Source organism: Bos javanicus, chromosome 19 (genome assembly GCF_032452875.1).
Source record: "Bos javanicus breed banteng chromosome 19, ARS-OSU_banteng_1.0, whole genome shotgun sequence".
Lineage (NCBI taxonomy): Eukaryota > Metazoa > Chordata > Mammalia > Artiodactyla > Bovidae > Bos > Bos javanicus.
Genome location: NC_083886.1, coordinates 56,766,008 through 56,784,065, shown reverse-complemented (window position 1 = coordinate 56,784,065; position 18,058 = coordinate 56,766,008). Strand labels below are relative to the sequence as shown.

Below are 18,058 nucleotides of genomic sequence, written 5' to 3'. Positions count from 1 at the left end.
GTCCCGAATATGCCAACAGGTCACTGGACACCTCTGTTTTTGCTCAGGTCCCCAGTTCTCCATTTTTCCTAGACACACACCCCACTCAGGCACACTCACCCTACACACACATACATACATATGCACATGTGTACACACACACACACACACACATATGTGCTGCCCCTTCCCCAAGACTTTGCTGTCTCATTAAACTTTAGTCTCTAGATCGAGGCTGCTCTCTGCAGGAGCCCCTAAGCACATGTGGCTCTTGAGCACTTGAAATGTGGCTGATCTTGGGCTTCCCTGGTGGTCCAGTGGCTAAGACTCGGTGCCCCCAATTCAGGTGACCTGGGTTCAGTCCCTGGTCAGGGAACTAGATCCCACATGCCACAACTAAGAGTCCCCATGCTGCAGCTAAAACTTGGTGAAGCCAAATAAATAAATGTTATAAATAAATAAAGTTATTTAGGCATCATTTTAAAATGTGGCTGGTCTGAACTGACCTGTGCTGTAAATGTAAAATACACACGACTTTTTTGTCATCCTTCATCTGTATTTTGTATTTATTCTATAATAAATATATAATTATATACTATAGAAATGGTTTTTTAAAACAAAAGGGTCCTCAAGTATAGATTCACATATAATTGGCACCACACCATACCATAAATTTGTACTATGTACCCTTTCTCTTTTAAGATTCAAGATAGTTTTATTACATCAAGCTACAGACTCAGTATAAAAAGGAAAAAAAAACCAGAATATGAAATATGTGTAATAATTTTATATCAGTTATTTGTTGAAATGACAATACTCCTTATCTACTGGGTTAAATACAAGATCTTATTAAAATCGAGTTAGCCTGTTTCTTTTGGCATCTTCTCATGTGGTTACTAGAAAACTGAATATCATGTGTGGGGCTCCCAGGATCTTTCTGTTGCACAGCTGAGCTCCAGATCCTTAGGGAGCTGTAGGTCCCTTCTTTCTCCAGGAGGTGGCGATCTCTCCCTGCTTTTGACACCTCCGTTCCAGAAAGGTCTGGAAGGTTCCTGAGGAACCTGTGTACCATGGCAGATACTGAAAACCCTAAATAAGGACGAGACCACATTCAGCCTATCTATCCAAAGGAGGCTTCCATGGAAATCCACAGAAAGTCAAGAAGCTAAGTGTCATCCTCACCAGCAGAAGAATCAACACCTAGCTGATAGAATCCTCGTCTATGTATCTAGCTCGCTGCCACACATTCAATGCAATCTCTGTTTTCCAGGGGTTTATAAGCTGCTGGGAGCTTGCCGGGTGAACCTCCTGCACACAATTCTCCATCTTGATCTCCATCCCCTGGAGAATCTGCTAGTGACAGATTAAGGTTGGAAAGGTCAGTTTTTGCTCAGTCGCTCAGTCGTGCCCGACCCTTTACAACCCCATGGGCTGTAACCCACCAGGCTTCTCTGTTCATGGGATTCTCCAGGCAAGAAGACTGGAGCGGGTAGCCATTTCCTCTTCCAGGGGATCTTCCTGACCCAGGGATTGAACCCGCCTCTCCTGCATCGGCAGGCGGATTCTTTACCACAGCGCCACCTGAGAAGGCTGGAAAGGTAAATATGATTAGGCAAACCGCTCTGTGCACTCTGTTCAGGGCAGATCTTAAGTGCAGGGGAAGAATGAGAGAAGGATGCTGCCCTCAAAACCACCAAAAAACGCAACTCTTACAGTTTCACGAGTGCCTGAACTGAGCGCTGCCTTCCTTGCCTGCCTGGGCCGTTCAGTTGCTCTGTTGGGAAAACTGGGGTCTCGGAGGCGTCACTGGAGTTTTTCGTGGGGTCCACCTTTCAGTTTCCCCCAGGTGGATACCCTGGGGTCCTGCAGCGGGAGCCCAGCAGCAGTCACATGGTGGCAGCCCGCCCCACCCCCGTTCCAGGCCCTCCAGGTGCAGCTGAGCTGCGGCAGGCTCTGTGCTGGGGGTGGGGTGGACTGGCTGAGGGGAACTTGGCCCTGGCCGCGCCGGCGGGTCATACATCTTTCGTCAGTGCCCTCTGCCCTGCTGCGGCCTCTGCTTTGTCACCATAAAGTGGCTCTTCTGCATCTGTCCCCCACCCTCCCCCACCCCTCTCTCCTGGAAGGACTTGTAAAGTCCATGGGGGGTGTCCTTGTTAGGAGACTCTGAGCTCCTGTCTCCACGCTTGGCTGCAGGAGATGCTGCTGATTGTCCAGTACTTGGGTTCTGGGATGTGTCCTGATCCAGGGCTTGCTCGTCTCCTCACCTTTCTTCCTGTTAATGGCTCATCCTGCCCACGGCTCCACCCAGAGAGAACATCCCCCAGCTCAGCCCCAGCATCCCTGTGGGGACACACAGCCCCTAGAATGTCCTTTCTATATTGAGACTCTGATGTCCACTCCATCATGGGACAGCCAAATCTGTTCTGGTCATCTCACTGCTACAGAGCATTAGTGGGGTGGGGGCTCAGCCAGGTCAGAGGGAGGCTCTGCTGGGCAGGTGGGCAGTCAGGTCCCATGGTCCTTTGGGGTTCTCCGTGTGGCCTGGACAACCCGGCTCCACTGTCATAGAATGTCCTGGAGCAGGAGCCCACCATCGCCCAGGATCTGCCTGGGACCACAGAGCCTGTGGGAGAGACCTGGTGGGCAGCCACAGCTGGCACCCAGATGTGTGTAGCCCTGTCTTGTAGGCTGGGGGGCCCAGAGGAGAGCTGGTGGACGAGGTGACAATGGGACCCCTGAAGGGGAGCAACTGGGGAGAAGAAGCGAGAGGTGAGCTGAGTCAGAGCCGGGGGAGCTGTGGTCTTGGGACCCTCTCAAGGGGGCTGGTGCTGGAGGGAGTCCGTGGCATAGAGAGTAGAACTCCATCATCAGGGGTCTGGGATGCAGCCCCCGAGCCAGAGTCCCCACATGGAGACATCAAATGACATTGACTTTGCATCCCATACTCAGCCTTGGTCTCTTGCCTCTGGTTCTGCAGTTCTGATTAGCCACTGAGCAAGTCCTCTAAATGATGACACGCTTGGGCTGCCAGAGCTGGGAGGACCCTCAGAAGCGGGCTTGCCTAGGGGACAGAGCGTGAACACCTGTGCCAGTCAGTTGGCGCCAGGACACGGATTAGACTGGACCCACGAGGCTTAGCCCCGTGCTCATTCCCTCAAACCCTGGGGCCTCAGCCAGCCACTGTAATCCTCCACATCCACGTGCCATCTGAGGTTTCAGCCTCAGCCAGCAGGGACAGGGCTCGGCGTGGGGGGTGGGGGGACAGAGCCCTGCTGACTACATCTGCCTGTAACGTGGGGGTGGGGCAGGCAGGGGATTAGAAATCTCTGAGATCAACATCACAAGTGTCTGGACTTTTCTGGTCCTGAGGCTGTGGACAGCACCCAGAGTGGTGGCTCTGTGGGGGGAACATTAGAGCTCCTGCAACACAGGAGTCCTGGTAAGTGGAACCCTGGACCCTGGGCTCCTAGAATTTGAGAGCAGGAGTCCCCTGCCTAGGGCTTGGGGACGGGGGAGAGAAGGAGGCAGAGGGCGGGAAGGGGAATGTGCGGCTCACAGGCTTTGTAAGGGAGGGACGGCCGCCCCTAAGAACTGCACATCAACAGGACATCAGCGAGTGAGAAAGGGGCCCAGGGAGCCAGAGCAGGCACAGGGCAGGAGGAATCGATGCTCTAGCCTCTAGACTCCCCGCTCCAGGTCCCCTACAAGAGAGGCAAGAGGCGCCATCGCCCTGGACGGCCCCCTGGGAGATGAGGACCAGCCCCCTGACCATCACCCCTCTCCAGCAGGTGTGGAGGGACCCTCCTTGTCACCCAGGCCCTTTCTGAAGTTGGGGACCCCTTGGGTGGCAGCCGCACCCAGGATGTCCACGCCGAGCATCCACTGCCTGAAACCCTCGCCTCTGCACCTGCCGTCTGGGATCCCAGGGTCCCCAGGCCGCCAGCGGCGCCACACACTCCCCGCCAACGAGTTCCGCTGCCTCACCCCAGAGGACGCTGCAGGCGTGTTTGAGATTGAGCGAGAGGGTGAGCAGCTCCCTGGCCCCCCAGGGTCAAGGATTCTGGGGAACACTGCTGCTGTTGCCCTTGGGGGAAGACCTTGGAGTCCTCTGTCCTTGGCAGATGGGCCCCCAGAGTGTCTGATGGTATGTTTTGTGTGTGTACAGGAGCACACGCGTGTTTCAGGAGAGTGCGGGGAAGAGCAGCCCTGAATCCCATGTTTTCCCAGGGGAGGCCTGGGGACCCGGAGAGCCCACCCAGCATCCGAGCAGATGCTCAGTGGACAGGGGGTCACCCACTCGTGCTTCCTGACGCAGCCTTCATCTCTGTCTCCGGCAACTGCCCCCTGAATCTGGACGAGGTCCAGCACTTCCTGACCCTGTGTCCCGAGCTGTCCCTGGGCTGGTTCGTGGAGGGCCACCTCGTGGCCTTCATCATCGGCTCCCTGTGGGATGAGGAGAGACTTACTCAGGTGAGGACGGGGGTGACCTGCCCAGTCCCGGGAAGGCCTCAGGAAAGGAGGCCACCACCTCCCGTGGAGGCAGAATGTGGGGGAGAAGCGGGAGCCTGGGATCCAACACAGGAGCTCACGGTGGGTCCTCTCCCGGCAAGAGAGCCCAGTCCTCTGGGGCTCAAGGCTCTGATGAAGGGGCCCACAAAGGGGCGGGGTCATAGCTCCTAACTTGGGTAGCAGGGGGCTGACTGGGGACTCGCGGGGCAGCTGCTCTTGGCCCAGCGGGGGTGGTTTTGGGGTGCACAGAGGCGACCCTGACTCGTGTCCGCCTCTCGCCCCAGGAGTCGCTGACGCTGCACAGGCCCGGGGGCCACAGCGCCCACCTGCACGTGCTGGCCGTGCACCGTAGCTTCCGGCAGCAGGGCAAGGGCTCCGTGCTGCTGTGGCGCTACCTGCAGCACGCGGGCGGCCAGCCGGCCGTGCGCCGGGCCGTGCTCATGTGCGAGGACGCGCTGGTGCCCTTCTACCAGAGGTTCGGCTTCCATCCCGCGGGCCCGTGTGCCGTCATCGTGGGCTCACTGACCTTCACGGAGATGCACTGCTCCCTGCGGGGCCACGCCGCCCTGCGCCGGAACAGTGACCGCTGACCCCCTGGGGAGCCCACAGTCGGGGGCTCCTACCCTGTCCCCAGTTGGTCCCCTTCTCTGTCCTGCCGTCCCCCGACTCTGCTTGGTCTGAAGGGAGACAGTGATTCCCAGGGGATGGCAGAACGGGGAGAATGGGTGAAATAAAGAAAAAGTGGGGCAGTGCTCCCAGCCCAGGTGCCCTCCTGGGGCGCAAGTACTGTGTGCTCCTCTGTCCATGCCAGGCCCTCCAGACCCCCTGCATCCATACTGCGCCCACACGTGCTGGGTCCGTGAACTGGGGACAGTGGGAGGCATCCTGCAGCCTTGCTTCTGCGTCTCACCAAAGGAGCCCCTATGCCCCCAGACCCACGGCTGCCCCTTCTGGGCCTCATCCCTGGAGTGCGGGCAGCCGGTGGGAGGGGAGGGCAGGGGCCACCTCCCTGCTTGCCCACCACCCCAGGTGCCCTGGGTCCTCTGCCCACAGTAACTTCCATCCCATCGGGTGGGGGGTAAAGGACTGAGGGGAGGTGCCGCGTCCTGCACAGCAGGTGAGATAGACCTGAAACGGGGGTGAGCACGTAATGAAAAGATAGACACATATAATTTGGCCAGCGGGGAGTCAGGGAGCCCTCCCGCTCTCCATGGCAGGAACACAAAATGGCTCCTTCCAGCCTGCACTTTTATTGGCAGAAGTCACATGAGATCATTAGGGAATAGCTATACGGGGGAGTTGGATTAGCTTACCGTAAAGAGGGAGTAAAGTTAAGGCTCTGCTGTTGATCAGGAATATCTTGTTTGTTTCCGTGGGGACGGACGCTGGGGTAGGCAGTGAAGCGGGGCAGAGAGCACGTGCCGCTCCAAGAATGTCCGCTGGGCATGCTTCCTGGGACAATCACGGGTGTGCAGTGTGCCGCACCCTTGAGTCCCGGGGCAGGTTCTGGTCTCTGCTACCCTAGGCTGCAACAGGGAGGCACTGTGAGTGACTGAGTGCTGTATCCCCACCCCAGCATTGCTTCGGCCCGGCCGGCCCTCCCCTCTGCCCAGCAGACCCCGATTCTGCTATGGGGAGGGGCCAGAAGCAGAGGGCCATGGCCAGGCAGGGCTGAGAACGCGGCGGGAACCCCAGCCTCATCCCCAGGAGGGGCACACTCACAGTAACGGGGAGGGGTCTGTACCAGCAGAGCCGGAGGTAGGGGCCGAGCAGCAGCCCAGGACCCTGGAAGAAAGGAGCCCACCCCCAGGAGGGCTCCCGATGGCAGGGCAGCACAGGGGCTGTCAGGGCCTCAGCCCCGAGTTGCAGAGACGCACAGGCTCTGAGTGTCCCCCACCCTGGGCCTGAGGAAGGGGGGCCTCGGTCTCCCAAGGAGCCCCCCTTCAAGAGCATCTCCTCTCAGATTCAGCCTCTCCTGGGGGAGGGAGCTCCTGGCGGGCAGGGAGCTCCTGGGAGCAGGGCCGGCCCCATGGGGTCTCTGGGATGTGTGTGGGGGGGCGTTGTGCAGGCCGACAACCCGGTCCAGACAGTCCCTGCGTCCTCCAAGCTGGGTGGGAGCAGCCGTGCTGGCCCCGCCAGGCAGGTGGTCAGTGTAGCTCCTGGTCCAGCTCGTACTTCTCTGCAGAAGCAGCTGGTGAAGGGTAGGCCGATGAGGCCAGGGGTAGACCTATAGCCATATGATGAGCAGGGTGGGTGGGTGCGTGGGGAGGGCACAGGGTCACTTCCAGGTGCCAGCTGGAAGCTTGCGGGGAGGACCGGGCATATCCAGGCGTGAACTCTGGGACCTGGGTCACCCTATGTGTCATCCCCTCCCAGGGTGGGGACCCTAAAGCTGAGAGCCTCGGGGTACGGGGAGGTGCCACTGGAGCTGCCAGAACATGGCTGGACTCCTCCCTCCCCCGCTTCCTGCAAACACTGAGCACCGACTGTGTGCACGCCCAGGGCAGTAAGCAGGACAGGCAGCCTGCTCCGGGTGGCGTGCGTGGGAAGCACAGACACTGAGCAAGCCCACAGCCTGAGGAGGAACTGATCAACAAACTGCTGACTCTTAGGGTCAAGAAGGGTCACAGGAGGCTGACTTCATTTGGCCTAATTCGTAGCTGTGGGATATGCTGGCAGGCGGTGGTCAAGGTCACGGAGCAAAAGCAGAGAAGAGGCGGAGTGAAGGGCGGGGTCCCAGCAAGGAGGTGACCTCGGAGCATGAATCAGGGGTTCGGCTGTTCCCTCTCATCCAGGGATTAAGGAATCAGCAGTGGGAACCTCGCAGCTGTCACGCGAAAGAGGAGAGGGAGCAGGTAGGGCCCCGTTTGAGAAGCTCCCTGGGACCCTGACACTGACGCGGCCCTTGCTCGCCTGGTCCAGATCAGTGGTCAGTGCCACCCTGTGCCAGGCCACCTCGGTGCCTCTGAGCTACCGCTGGCTCTGTGCTGGAGGCAAGGTGGGGTGGGGAGACTTCTCCAGGCCTTGGCCACGCTGGTGGGTCAGTATACCTTTCACTGATGTCCTCTGCCTGTTGCTACCTCTGCTTTGTCACCTGGAGGAGCCCTGGTGCCTCTGGCCCCTACCCGCCCCCACCCCTCTCTCCTGGAAGGATGCCCAGCGGCCATCAGGGTGAAGCTGAGCTCTTCTCTACACTCTTGGCTGCAGGAGATGCTACTGGCCACTCCTCCTCGGGTTCTGTGATGCTCCTGATTCTGGATCTGCTCATCTCCTCGCCTTTCTTCTGGTCATTGGCTCATCTTGCCCACCCTCGGCCCCGAGAGAACATCCCCCAGCTCAGCCCCCACTTTCCATGTGGGGACATGCAGCCCTTCAGAACGTCCTTCCCATACTGAAACTCCAATGTCCTCTCCTCCGTGAAGACAGCCAAGTCTGTCTGGTCATCTCACCGCTACAGAGCGTTAATAGGGTGGGGGCTCAGCCGGGTCAGAGGGAGGCTCTGCTGGGCAGGTGGGCAGTCAGGTCCCATGGTCCTCTGGGGTTCTCCGTGTGGCCTGGACAACCCGGCTCCACTGTCATAGAATGTCCTGGAGCAGGAGCCCACCATCGCCCAGGATCTGCCTGGGACCACAGAGCCTGTGGGAGAGACCTGGTGGGCAGCCACAGCTGGCACCCAGATGTGTGTAGCCCTGTCTTGTAGGCTGGGGGGCCCAGAGGAGAGCTGGTGGACGAGGTGACAATGGGACCCCTGAAGGGGAGCAACTGGGGAGAAGAAGCGAGAGGTGAGCTGAGTCAGAGCCGGGGGAGCTGTGGTCTTGGGACCCTCTCAAGGGGGCTGGTGCTGGAGGGAGTCCGTGGCATAGAGAGTAGAACTCCATCATCAGGGGCCTGGGACGCCGCCCCCGAGCCAGAGTCCCCACTCAGACACATCTGTTGGCGTTGACTTTGCATCCCACACCCAGCCTTGTCCTCTTGCCTCTACACTGGAGTGACAGTGGTGTCACCTGTGACCGCCTTGCAGGTAGGTGGCATTTTTCTCCTGCCCCCTCAGCCCCCAGCCTGGGCAGAGCCTCAGAAGGCCTCTGAACAGCCACGGGCAGTGGAGTGGGCACAAGAGATAAATATTATGACCAGGAAGGGAAAGCGTGCAGGGTGGGGTTTCCAAGGGCCCAGGGGGCTGAACTGTGGGTCTAGGCCTCTGCGGGAATTCCATTTCACTCCAGGATCCCTGTGGGGGCCCTCATCATGCCCCCCATTATTCTAGCAGGGTCCTCTGGGGAACCTTACATATTCCCAGCAGTTCTGTGGAGTCCTGCCCCAAGGCCATAGAAGCAGAGTCCAGAACCACGGTCACCTCCAAAGCAGACTGAACCCTTTTGTAACCGTTGCCAAAAGCCCCCTGATCATCACCAACCAGCTTCCTGACCCCAGTTGAGTCAAGAGAGCCAGTGCTTACCCTATAGCGCTCTAACCAATCACCTAATGTCAGCTCTCCAGCAGGAAGTTTCTTTGTCTTGAGGCTTTAAAAATTGTCTCCACAGGAGACCCTGATGCTGGGAAAGATTGAAGACAAAAGAAGGGGACGACAGAGGAGGAGATGGTCAGATAGCATCATCGACTCAATGAACATCAGTGTGAGCAAACTCCTGGAGATAGTGAAGGACAGGGGAGCCTGGCGTGTTGCAGTCCAGGGGGTCCCAGAGAGTTGGACACGACTTAGTGACTGGACAACGACAACCCACAAAAAAACGTCGTCCCTCCCTTGAGCATGCCTGCTGTTCTAATGGCATCTCCCAGTAATAAACTCTATTCTTCCTTCCGTCCGCTCTCCCTGGCCTGTCAGGAGGTGTCTGCCTGCTGTGCTCTCAGTGCCCACATTATCTCTGCTCTTGGTTCTTAATAAACTCACTCCTTTCTGCAATACCCTAGGTCTGGAAATTCTCTTTCAACCCACATGCGGACTGCCATAAGTTCCAGCCAGGAAACTCTTGGTCTGTCTATACTCTCGCCCACTGCCACAGACTCCACTGGAAGTGATGGCTGGGGCTACAGAGGTTTGAAACTCCCGGGCTCTGTGCACACAGCGGGCTGGGTACCTCTGTTGGGTGACCCACATTCTTTCCCCACAGGAAGACAAGCAGGTTGCAAAGTCATGACTAAAAGGCTGTTGGGAGAACATGAGCTTTGAGTAGTGGTTTTGAGGCCAGGCTGCACAGGAGAATCCCCTGGGGGAAGGTACACAGGCCTGGAGTCCCATTCCAGGATGTCAATATCACAATCTCGGAGGATGAGACAGCTATTGAAATATTTTTAAAGCTCCCGTGGGATTCCAATGGGCAGCCAGGTATGAGGACCACGGTTCTGAAGCAGGGAAAGCTGGACAGGTGCCAGTCATGGCCGGGGGCATCAAACCAAGGTGTACATTACAGGTTTCTCCCACTGTCGGGAAGTTAGGGAGTTCTCATGAAAACTTTTGTAAGCTGAAAGGCCGTGAAGCGAAGAAGCAATTACCATTAAGTTATGTGGAAACACTTTTGAGTGTTCCCAGACCCCCCAAATAACCTTCCAAATCATACCAAATAACACATAAAACCTAAAATAACACTAACATATAGGGAAGGCAGGAATAATAAGATAATCACACAGCGTTTATCAAATAGAAATAACGTACGACAGTTAGACTCAGTTACCAGAATGGGGAAGATAGAACACACTGGGAGGCCGAGAGGTGGTCATGACGGTGGGTTAGGGTCGGTCTTGGTGGCGGCGGGGGAGGAAGACTGAGACTGGCGTGCAGGACCAAGAGGAAGCAGTTCATCTAATAACATCTCACTACGTCTGAATCCATCAGGGCAGGCAGGTCACTGACAGCTGTGTCTTCTAGGTCTGCTTGCCTCGAAGTCAAAGGTCAGGGTCGCTGTCTGCTGTACCTGATGTCGCTGATGTGGCTGGCGTGGCTGGTGAGGAAGGCTGGGAATAGGACAGTAAGCTTGACTGCTTAGACTCACATGTTGTTCTATCATAGAACCCTCAGTAGGCAGTCAACGTGCAAAGCTGCCCTAAACCTACATGCTGTTTCAAAATTAGTCCTGTTTTCCTGTAATCATTGTAGCCCTGGCAATCACAGTGAAAACCTCAGTCAACGGCTTCTCCGGTTCCTGGACGTCTTCCCTCGGGCGTTTTGCTATTGCATTCAGTTCGTTCGCTGCCAAACGATCCCCCAATGCTGTTTTCGATTTTCACCTCTTTTCATGGAATAGCGAAAATCCTCTTCAGATTTCTTTTGGTTAGTGAAAACAGGTATTAATGTAAGCCTTTCATAAAAGCGAAATGGCAGAATGTGGACTTTTGAAAAGAAGGTGATAACTGTATGAGGTTTGGTAGCCAAAGGGTCCAGCCAGCCCAAGGCTCAGATAGGCGCTGCCCTATGCCCTGTGCCCCGCACCTGGTGCAGACCTGCGATTCTCCCCGGCTCCCTCACGGCTCTTTACCGGCCCAGGCTGACCACTTCCCTTCTCATACCTCACAAACAGGGTTGCCAGACAAAATTCAAGACCTCTGGTGAAATTGAAGTTTGAGATAAACTCCTTTTTTAGTATAAAAATGTTCTACATATCACATGTATGCGTGCGTGCTAACTCAATTCAGTTGTGTCCGACTTTTTGTGACCCTGTGGACTGTAGCCTTCCAGGCTCCTCTGTCCATGGGGATTCTCCAGGCAAGAACACTGGAGTGGGTTGCCATGCCCTCCTCCCGGGGATCTTCCCCACCCAGGGATTGAACTCACATCTTTTAGTTTACTTGCACTGGGAGGCAGGTTCTTTATCACTAGGCGCCACCTGGGAATCATTCATTCTTTAAAAAGTATTTGCTGTATACCTGGGTCAAATTTCACCAGGTGTCCTGCATTTTTATTTGCTAAATTGGACAGACTTAACTGACGTCACCTGAGGCTACTCCCTTGGTTGACGGATTCAATTACAGCCCAGGGGAGGGGGAGGACACATCTCTAGCGAGTCTGCTGCTGCTGCTAAATCGCTTCAGTCGTGTCCGACTCTGTGCCATCCCATAGACGGCAGCCCACCAGGCTCCCCAATCCCTGGGATTCTCCAGGCAAGAACACTGGAGTGGGTTGCCATTTCCTTCTCCAATGCATGAAAGTGAAAAGTGAAAGTGAAGTTGCTCAGCCATGTCCAACTCTTAGGTACCCCATGGACTGCAGCCCACCAGGCTCCTCCATCCCTGGGATTTTCCAGGCAAGAGTACTGGAGTGGGGTGCCATCGCCTTCTCTGACTAGCGAGTCTAGTGGTCTGAAATGCCTCGGTAGGGAATTTCCTGGCAGCCCAGTGGTTAAGACTCTGCGTTTCCACTTCAGGGGACTTGGGTTCAATACCTGGTCAGGGGATTAAGAACCTGCATGCTTTGGGGCTAAGCAAAAAAAAACCTCAGCAGATTTTTACTCTGGCTGGTGCCAGGCACTATTGCTGTCACTCTTGATGTTGATTTCACTGCAGAGGGCACCCTTATCTTTGTTCCCATCACTCTCTCCCTGTAATGGGGTATTGTCATTTTCTTCCTGTTGACCGGGAGAGAGGCCTTGTGATCAGCCTTCCCTGCCCTTTCCTGCCCACCATGGGAGCCATGCACCAGTTTAGCTGTGTTTTGTATCCTGCTGGTCTTGTTCTCTGAGGATCCATGTGCCTAGACGGGTTTTCCAGAAAGCATAGGCCATATGGTGTCCAAACAAAAGAGGTGCATTCAACAGTGGGCATTTCTTCACAGCTCCAGGCTGTTGGGATCAGCCACCAGGGGGCGAGGTGGAGCCACAGGATCTAAGAAGAGCTTTGTTGTTCAGTGGCTAAGAGGTTTCTGACTCTGCAACCCCATGGGTTGTATCCCGTGAGGCTTCTCTGTCCCTGCAATTCTCCAGGCAAGAATACTGGAGTGGGTTGCCATTTCCTTCTCCAGGGGATCTTCCCAACCCAGGGACAGAACGCACGTCTTCTTGCTTGGCAGGCAGATTCTTTAGCCACTGAGCCACCTGGGAAGCCCCTATCAGAGGAGGCCTTTTCTGGGACCCCAGGTTGGAGGTGGGGGTGCCCAGCCCAGGTCCTGGACATGTTCCTCCCAGCAGGTGTGAAGGCCAAACCTGAGGAAGTCTTCTGGTCAGTCCTGAAAAGTCAGTCGTGGGTTCCCAGAAGGGGAAAGACAGGAAGTTGCTCAGTGGCAGGTGGGGTAAGCAGGGGTCATGTGAGCTCTGGAGGTTCTGCTGGGCCTCAGACAGCAGAGGGGCCCTGGGTGAAAGGGTGTGGGGGCACCTGGGCTGATCTGAGGTTACTCCAGCGTCAGGGCCAGGTGGGCCCAGCAGCACCTGGCTGGGCCAGCACTGGAGTGCCTCCCGGGTCCTGGTGACAGCAGGGGCTCCTTCCATGGTGTGTGGACAGGGGTCAGCTCTGCTGTGCGGGAGTAGAAGCCAAGGGCCGATAGGGCAGGCGGTGTGTGTCAGTGAAGGACAGGGCTGGGTGCTGGCTAGGGAGGGGCTGAGAGCTGCAGGAGGGGTGTGAGTTGGGGGTAGAAAGGGAAGCCAGGGGCCATCTGCTGGCCTGAAGAGGGGCTGGGGTAGTGGCATAGGAGAAGGGAGCAGGAGGCAGTTTGCTGAGACTCTAGTTCAGGAGGGAAAGCTCACATCAGATACTAAGACCAGAGGGCAGCCCTGGGCATGGGGTGAAGCCAAGGTAGACCAGGAGCCCATGGGGTGAAGCCAAGGTAGACCAGGAACTCTGGAGTGGACCTGATAGGCAAAGCAGTCTTCTGGATATTTAAGTAAACAAGTAGAACAAATATGCACAAAATCACACAAGCTAAATTTAAGAACGTAATGTTACATTTCCAGCACCTCCCCAAAAGCTCCCTTTGAGGGGACTTCCCTGGTGGTCCAGTGGTTAATACTCTGAACTTCCACTGCAGGGGGGCGTAGGTTCCATCCCTGATCAGGGAACTAAGATCCTGCACGCAGCTGGGATTTTTAAAAAGCCCCGCCCCCCGACAGGCACTGATCCTCTGAGGTGGCAAAAGAACACACCTGCCAATGCAGGAGACCCCAGAGACCTGGGCTCCATCCCTGGGTCGGAAAGATCCCCTGGAGAAGGGCATGGCCACCCACTCCAGTATTCTTGCCTGGAGAATCCCATGGACAGAGGAGCCTGGTGGGCTACAATCCACGGGGTCACACAGAGTCAGACACGACTGAAGTGACTTAGCACACACACCCTGCCTTTGGAGATCTTCCCCAAAGCGCTCAGAAAGAGGTGCACGTGCAGAACCAGACTTTGGTTACCTATACCACGGAGGAGGTAATGTATGCGGAAGGACCTCCAGGGTCAGTCAGCGATGGAGCCCCTTCAGAGGCTTGTCCCTGTGGACACAGCAAGGTCTGAATTGCACAGTTGCAGCCATGTGTGTGTCTCCAGGCTCACTGGTCCCACCTGCCCATCTGGGAACCAGATTTGAGCTGACAGGTGGCTCACTAGCTCCCTTTGCTTGGTAGACCCTGACTGGAGGACACTGATGACCGCGAGGAGAGATGCGAAGATGTGAACTGGTCATTTGGAAAATCGATGGGGCCATACAGCTCACCTCACCTTTCTGAGTTTCAGTTTCCCTCTCTTTGACATGGGGTTCATACTCACTGGGCGGAGCTGTCATGTGGATTAAAGGAGACTCTGATCCAGGGTTCAGCAGGTATCAAGTGCTATAAATGCAGCAATCTTGGGCTGCCAGGGCTGGAAGGACCCTCAGAGGAGGGTGCGCCCAGGTCCCCAGGGGACAGAGGGTGATGCCCCAGCCAACCAGTGAACACCAGAGCAGAGGTTAGAGCCTGACCCCTGAGGCTTAACACTGTTTAGAAATCAATGACAAGCCCAAAATGGAGTCCCTAGTGCTAAGCGGCACCAAACTGAGGTTTTAATACCTAACCTCTTGGCAGCTTCTGCCTTGCTCAGGTCTGGAATGCTAAACCAGTCAATCTGGAATTTCCTGGTCAGCATTAGTGACATACTCTTCCTGATAGACCTCATCTGCTCTTTCATTATAAAAAAAAAAATCATTTTTATTTTTGGGGCTGCACCATTTGGTTTGCTGGATCTTAGTTCCTCGACCAGGGATTGAAGCTGAGGCCCCAGCAGTGAAAGAGCCGAGACTCAACCGCTGGACCATCAAGGAATTCCTCATCAGTTCTCTCCTCGTTCCTGGCTCCTTCAGCCTTTGAAGGCATTCAATTTCGTACAACTCTTTGGAACCCCTTTCTAAATATTTAGTTGCTTCTTCATGACCGTGCTTGGTCTTTGTTGGTGCATGCGGGCTCTCTCTAGTTGCAGTGCACGAGCCTCTCATTGCGGGGGCTTCTCTTGTTGCAGAACAGGGGTTCTAGGCTGCCTGGGCTCAGTGGTTGCGGTTCCCAGGCTCTAGAGCACAGGCTCAATAGTTGTGATGCAGGGGCTTAGTTGCTCCATGGCAAGTGGGATCTTCCCGGATCAGGGGTCGAACCTGTGTCTGCTGCCTTGGCAGGCGGACTCTTTACCACTGAACCACCAGGGAAGCCCTGGAATCCTTTCTATTTGCCAGGTGGGATGGTGCTTGACTCATGTTCAGTTCAGTTCAGTCACTCAGTTGTGTCTGACTCTTGGCAACCCCATGAATCGCAGCACACCAGGCCTCCCTGTCCATCACCAACTCCCAGAGTTTACTCAAACTCACGTCCATCGAGTCGGTGATGCCATCCAGCCATCTCATCTTCTGTCGTCCCTTTCTCCTCCTGCCCCCAATCCCTCCCAGCATCAGGGTCTTTTCCAATGAGTCAACTCTTCGCATGAGGTGGCCAAAGTATTGGAGTTTCAGCTTTAGCATCAGGCCTTCCAATCAACACCCAGGACTGGTCTCCTTTAGGATGGACTGGTTGGACCTCCTTGCAGTCCAAGGAACTCTCAAGAGTCTTCTCCAACACCACAGTTCAAAAGCATCAATTCTTCGGCACTCAGCTTTCTTCACAGTCCAACTCTCACATCCATACCTGACCACTGGAAAAACCATAGCCTTGACTAGACGGACCTTTGCTGGCAAAGTAATGTCTCTGCTTTTTTAATATGCTAACTAGGTTGGTCATAACTTTCCTTTCAAGGAGTAAGCATCTTTTAATTTCATGGCTGCAGTCACCATCTGCAGTGATTTTGGAGCCCCAAAAATAAAGTCTGACACTGTTTCCAATGTTTCCCCATCTATTTCCCATTAAATGATGGGACCAGATGCCATGATCTTAGTTTTCTGACTCATGAATCCCTGAATAAAGCCAATTTGATCTTAGAATGGACTCAGTTGACTTTTGTTTTTGAGCGGTCCCAAGTGATCTTTTCCCCAACCCCTGGGGCCTCATCAGCTGCTGTAATCCCCTCTGTGTCCTGCATGCCAGCCTAAGGTTTTGCCCTCAGAGGCTGGGGACAGGGCACAGCCCTGCTGGTTTCGTCTTGCCTGGGGTGACATGGAGGTGGGGCATTGCCTTAGAAATCTCTGAGGACACTGTCATGCGCTGCCCGGCCACACCTGCTACAAAAGCAGGTCCTGGATTTTCCTGGCTTCTGAGCCCAAGGACGGCCTCTGGGGTAACTGGCCCTGTGGTCCTGGTAAGTGGGATCCTCTCACAGGTTCCCAGGAACAGGAGTCCCCTGCTTAGGGCTTGGAGACAAGGAGAGAGAAGGCAGAGGAGGGTGGAGAGTGCAACTCGCAGATTACAGGCTTCGTAACAGAGGCACGGCTGGATCTGCACATAGACGGGGGTCAGGGAGACAGACAGAAAGGGGCCCAGGGAGCCAGAGCAGGCACAAGGCAGGAGGAATCGATGCCCTACATGCCCGCTCCGCCCTAGCGCCCAGACTCCCCACTCCAGGTCTCCTGCAACAGAGGCAAGAGGTGCCATCGCCCTGGACGACTCCCTGGGAGATGAGGACCAGCCCCCTGACCATCGCCCCTCTCCAACAGGTGTGGAGGGACCCTCCTTGTCACACAGGCCCCTTCTGAAGTTGGGGACCCCTTGGGTGGCAGCCGCACCCAGGATGTCCACGCCGAGCATCCACTGCCTGAAACCCTCGCCTCTGCACCTGCCGTCTGGGATCCCAGGGTCCCCAGGCCGCCAGCGGCGCCACACACTCCCCGCCAACGAGTTCCGCTGCCTCACCCCAGAGGACGCTGCAGGCGTGTTTGAGATTGAGCGAGAGGGTGAGCAGCTCCCTGGCCCCCCAGGGTCAAGGATTCTGGGGAACACTGCTCCTGTTGCCCTTGGGGGAAGACCCTGGAGTCCCCTGTCCTTGGCAGATGGGCCCCCAGAGTGTCTGATGGTGTGTTTTGTGCGTGTACAGGAGCACACGCGTGTTTCAGGAGAGTGCGGGGAAGAGCAGCCCTGAATCCCATGCTTTCCCAGGGGAGGCCTGGGGACCCGGGGAGCCCACCCAGCATCCACACAGATGCTCAGTGGATAGGGGGTCACCCACTCGTGCTTCCTGACACAGCCTTCATCTCTGTCTCCGGCAACTGCCCCCTGAATCTGGACGAGGTCCAGCACTTCCTGACCCTGTGTCCCGAGCTGTCCCTGGGCTGGTTCGTGGAGGGCCGCCCCGTGGTCTTCATCATTGGCTCCCTGTGGGACGAGGAGAGACTTACTCAGGTGAGGATGGGGGTGACCTGCCCAGTCCCGGGAAGGCCTCAGGAAAGGAGGAGACCATTTCCCATGGAGGCAGAAGATGGGGGAGGAGCGGGAGCCTGGGATGTCTTCCTCCAGACCCAACACAGGAGCTCACGGTGCGTCCTCTCCTGGCAAGAGAGCCCAGTCCTCTGGGGCTCAAGGCTCTGATGAAGGGGACCACAGAGGGGCGGGGTCATAGCTCCTAACTTGGGTAGAAGGGGGCTGACTGGGGACTCGCAGGGCAGCTGCTCTTGGCCCAGCGGGGGTGGTTTTGGGGTGCACAGAGGCGACCCTGAGTCGTGTCCGCCTCTCGCCCCAGGAGTCGCTGACGCTGCACAGGCCCGGGGGCCGCACGGCCCACCTGCACGCGCTGGTCGTGCACCGCAGCTTCTGGCAGCAGGGCAAGGGCTCCGTGCTGCTGTGGCGCTACCTGCAGCACGCGGGCGGCCAGCCGGCCGTGCGCCGGGCCGTGCTCATGTGCGAGGACGCGCTGGTGCCCTTCTACCAGAGGTTCGGCTTCCATCCCGCGGGCCCGTGTGCCGTCGTCGTGGGCTCACTGACCTTCACGGAGATGCACTGCTCCCTGCGGGGCCACGCCGCCCTGCGCCGGAACAGTGACCGCTGACCCCCTGGGGAGCCCACAGTCGGGGGCTCCTACCCTGTCCCCAGTTGGTCCCCTTCTCTGTCCTGCCGTCCCCCAACTCTGCTTGGTCTGAAGGGAGACGGTGATTCCCAGGGGATGGCAGAACGGGGAGAATGGGTGAAATAAAGAAAAAGTGGGGCAGTGCTCCCAGCCCAGGTGCCCTCCTGGGGCGCAAGTACTGTGTGCTCCTCTCTGT

The 18,058-nt window shown here is 56.5% G+C and overlaps 2 protein-coding genes across 4 annotated transcripts; both read left to right on the top strand.

Moving 5' to 3' along the window:
- The first annotated feature begins 744 nt into the window (after positions 1 to 744).
- Positions 745 to 18,037, top strand: AANAT (aralkylamine N-acetyltransferase). Of its 3 annotated transcripts, XM_061392755.1 has the most exons (4): positions 749 to 3,418; positions 16,520 to 16,756; positions 17,047 to 17,201; positions 17,539 to 18,037. In XM_061392755.1, the coding sequence occupies exons 2-4, from the start codon at positions 16,594 to 16,596 to the stop codon at positions 17,842 to 17,844; spliced, it is 624 nt and encodes a 207-aa protein (XP_061248739.1). In that variant the 5' UTR covers positions 749 to 3,418; positions 16,520 to 16,593; the 3' UTR covers positions 17,845 to 18,037. The 3 variants fall into 3 exon arrangements, with proteins under 3 accessions (XP_061248742.1, XP_061248741.1, XP_061248739.1); XM_061392758.1 differs by lacking the exons at positions 16,520 to 16,756; positions 17,047 to 17,201; positions 17,539 to 18,037 and adding exons at positions 3,765 to 4,004; positions 4,295 to 4,769 and having other exon boundaries at positions 745 to 3,418; XM_061392757.1 differs by lacking the exons at positions 16,520 to 16,756; positions 17,047 to 17,201; positions 17,539 to 18,037 and adding exons at positions 3,768 to 4,004; positions 4,295 to 4,768 and having other exon boundaries at positions 747 to 3,418.
- LOC133233012 (serotonin N-acetyltransferase-like) lies at positions 4,689 to 5,271 on the top strand (the record flags this gene model as incomplete). Its single annotated transcript, XM_061393087.1, has 1 exon — positions 4,689 to 5,271. A coding segment is annotated over one exon (390 nt), but the record flags the coding sequence as incomplete, so codon positions are not given.
- Positions 18,038 to 18,058: the final 21 nt, after the last annotated feature.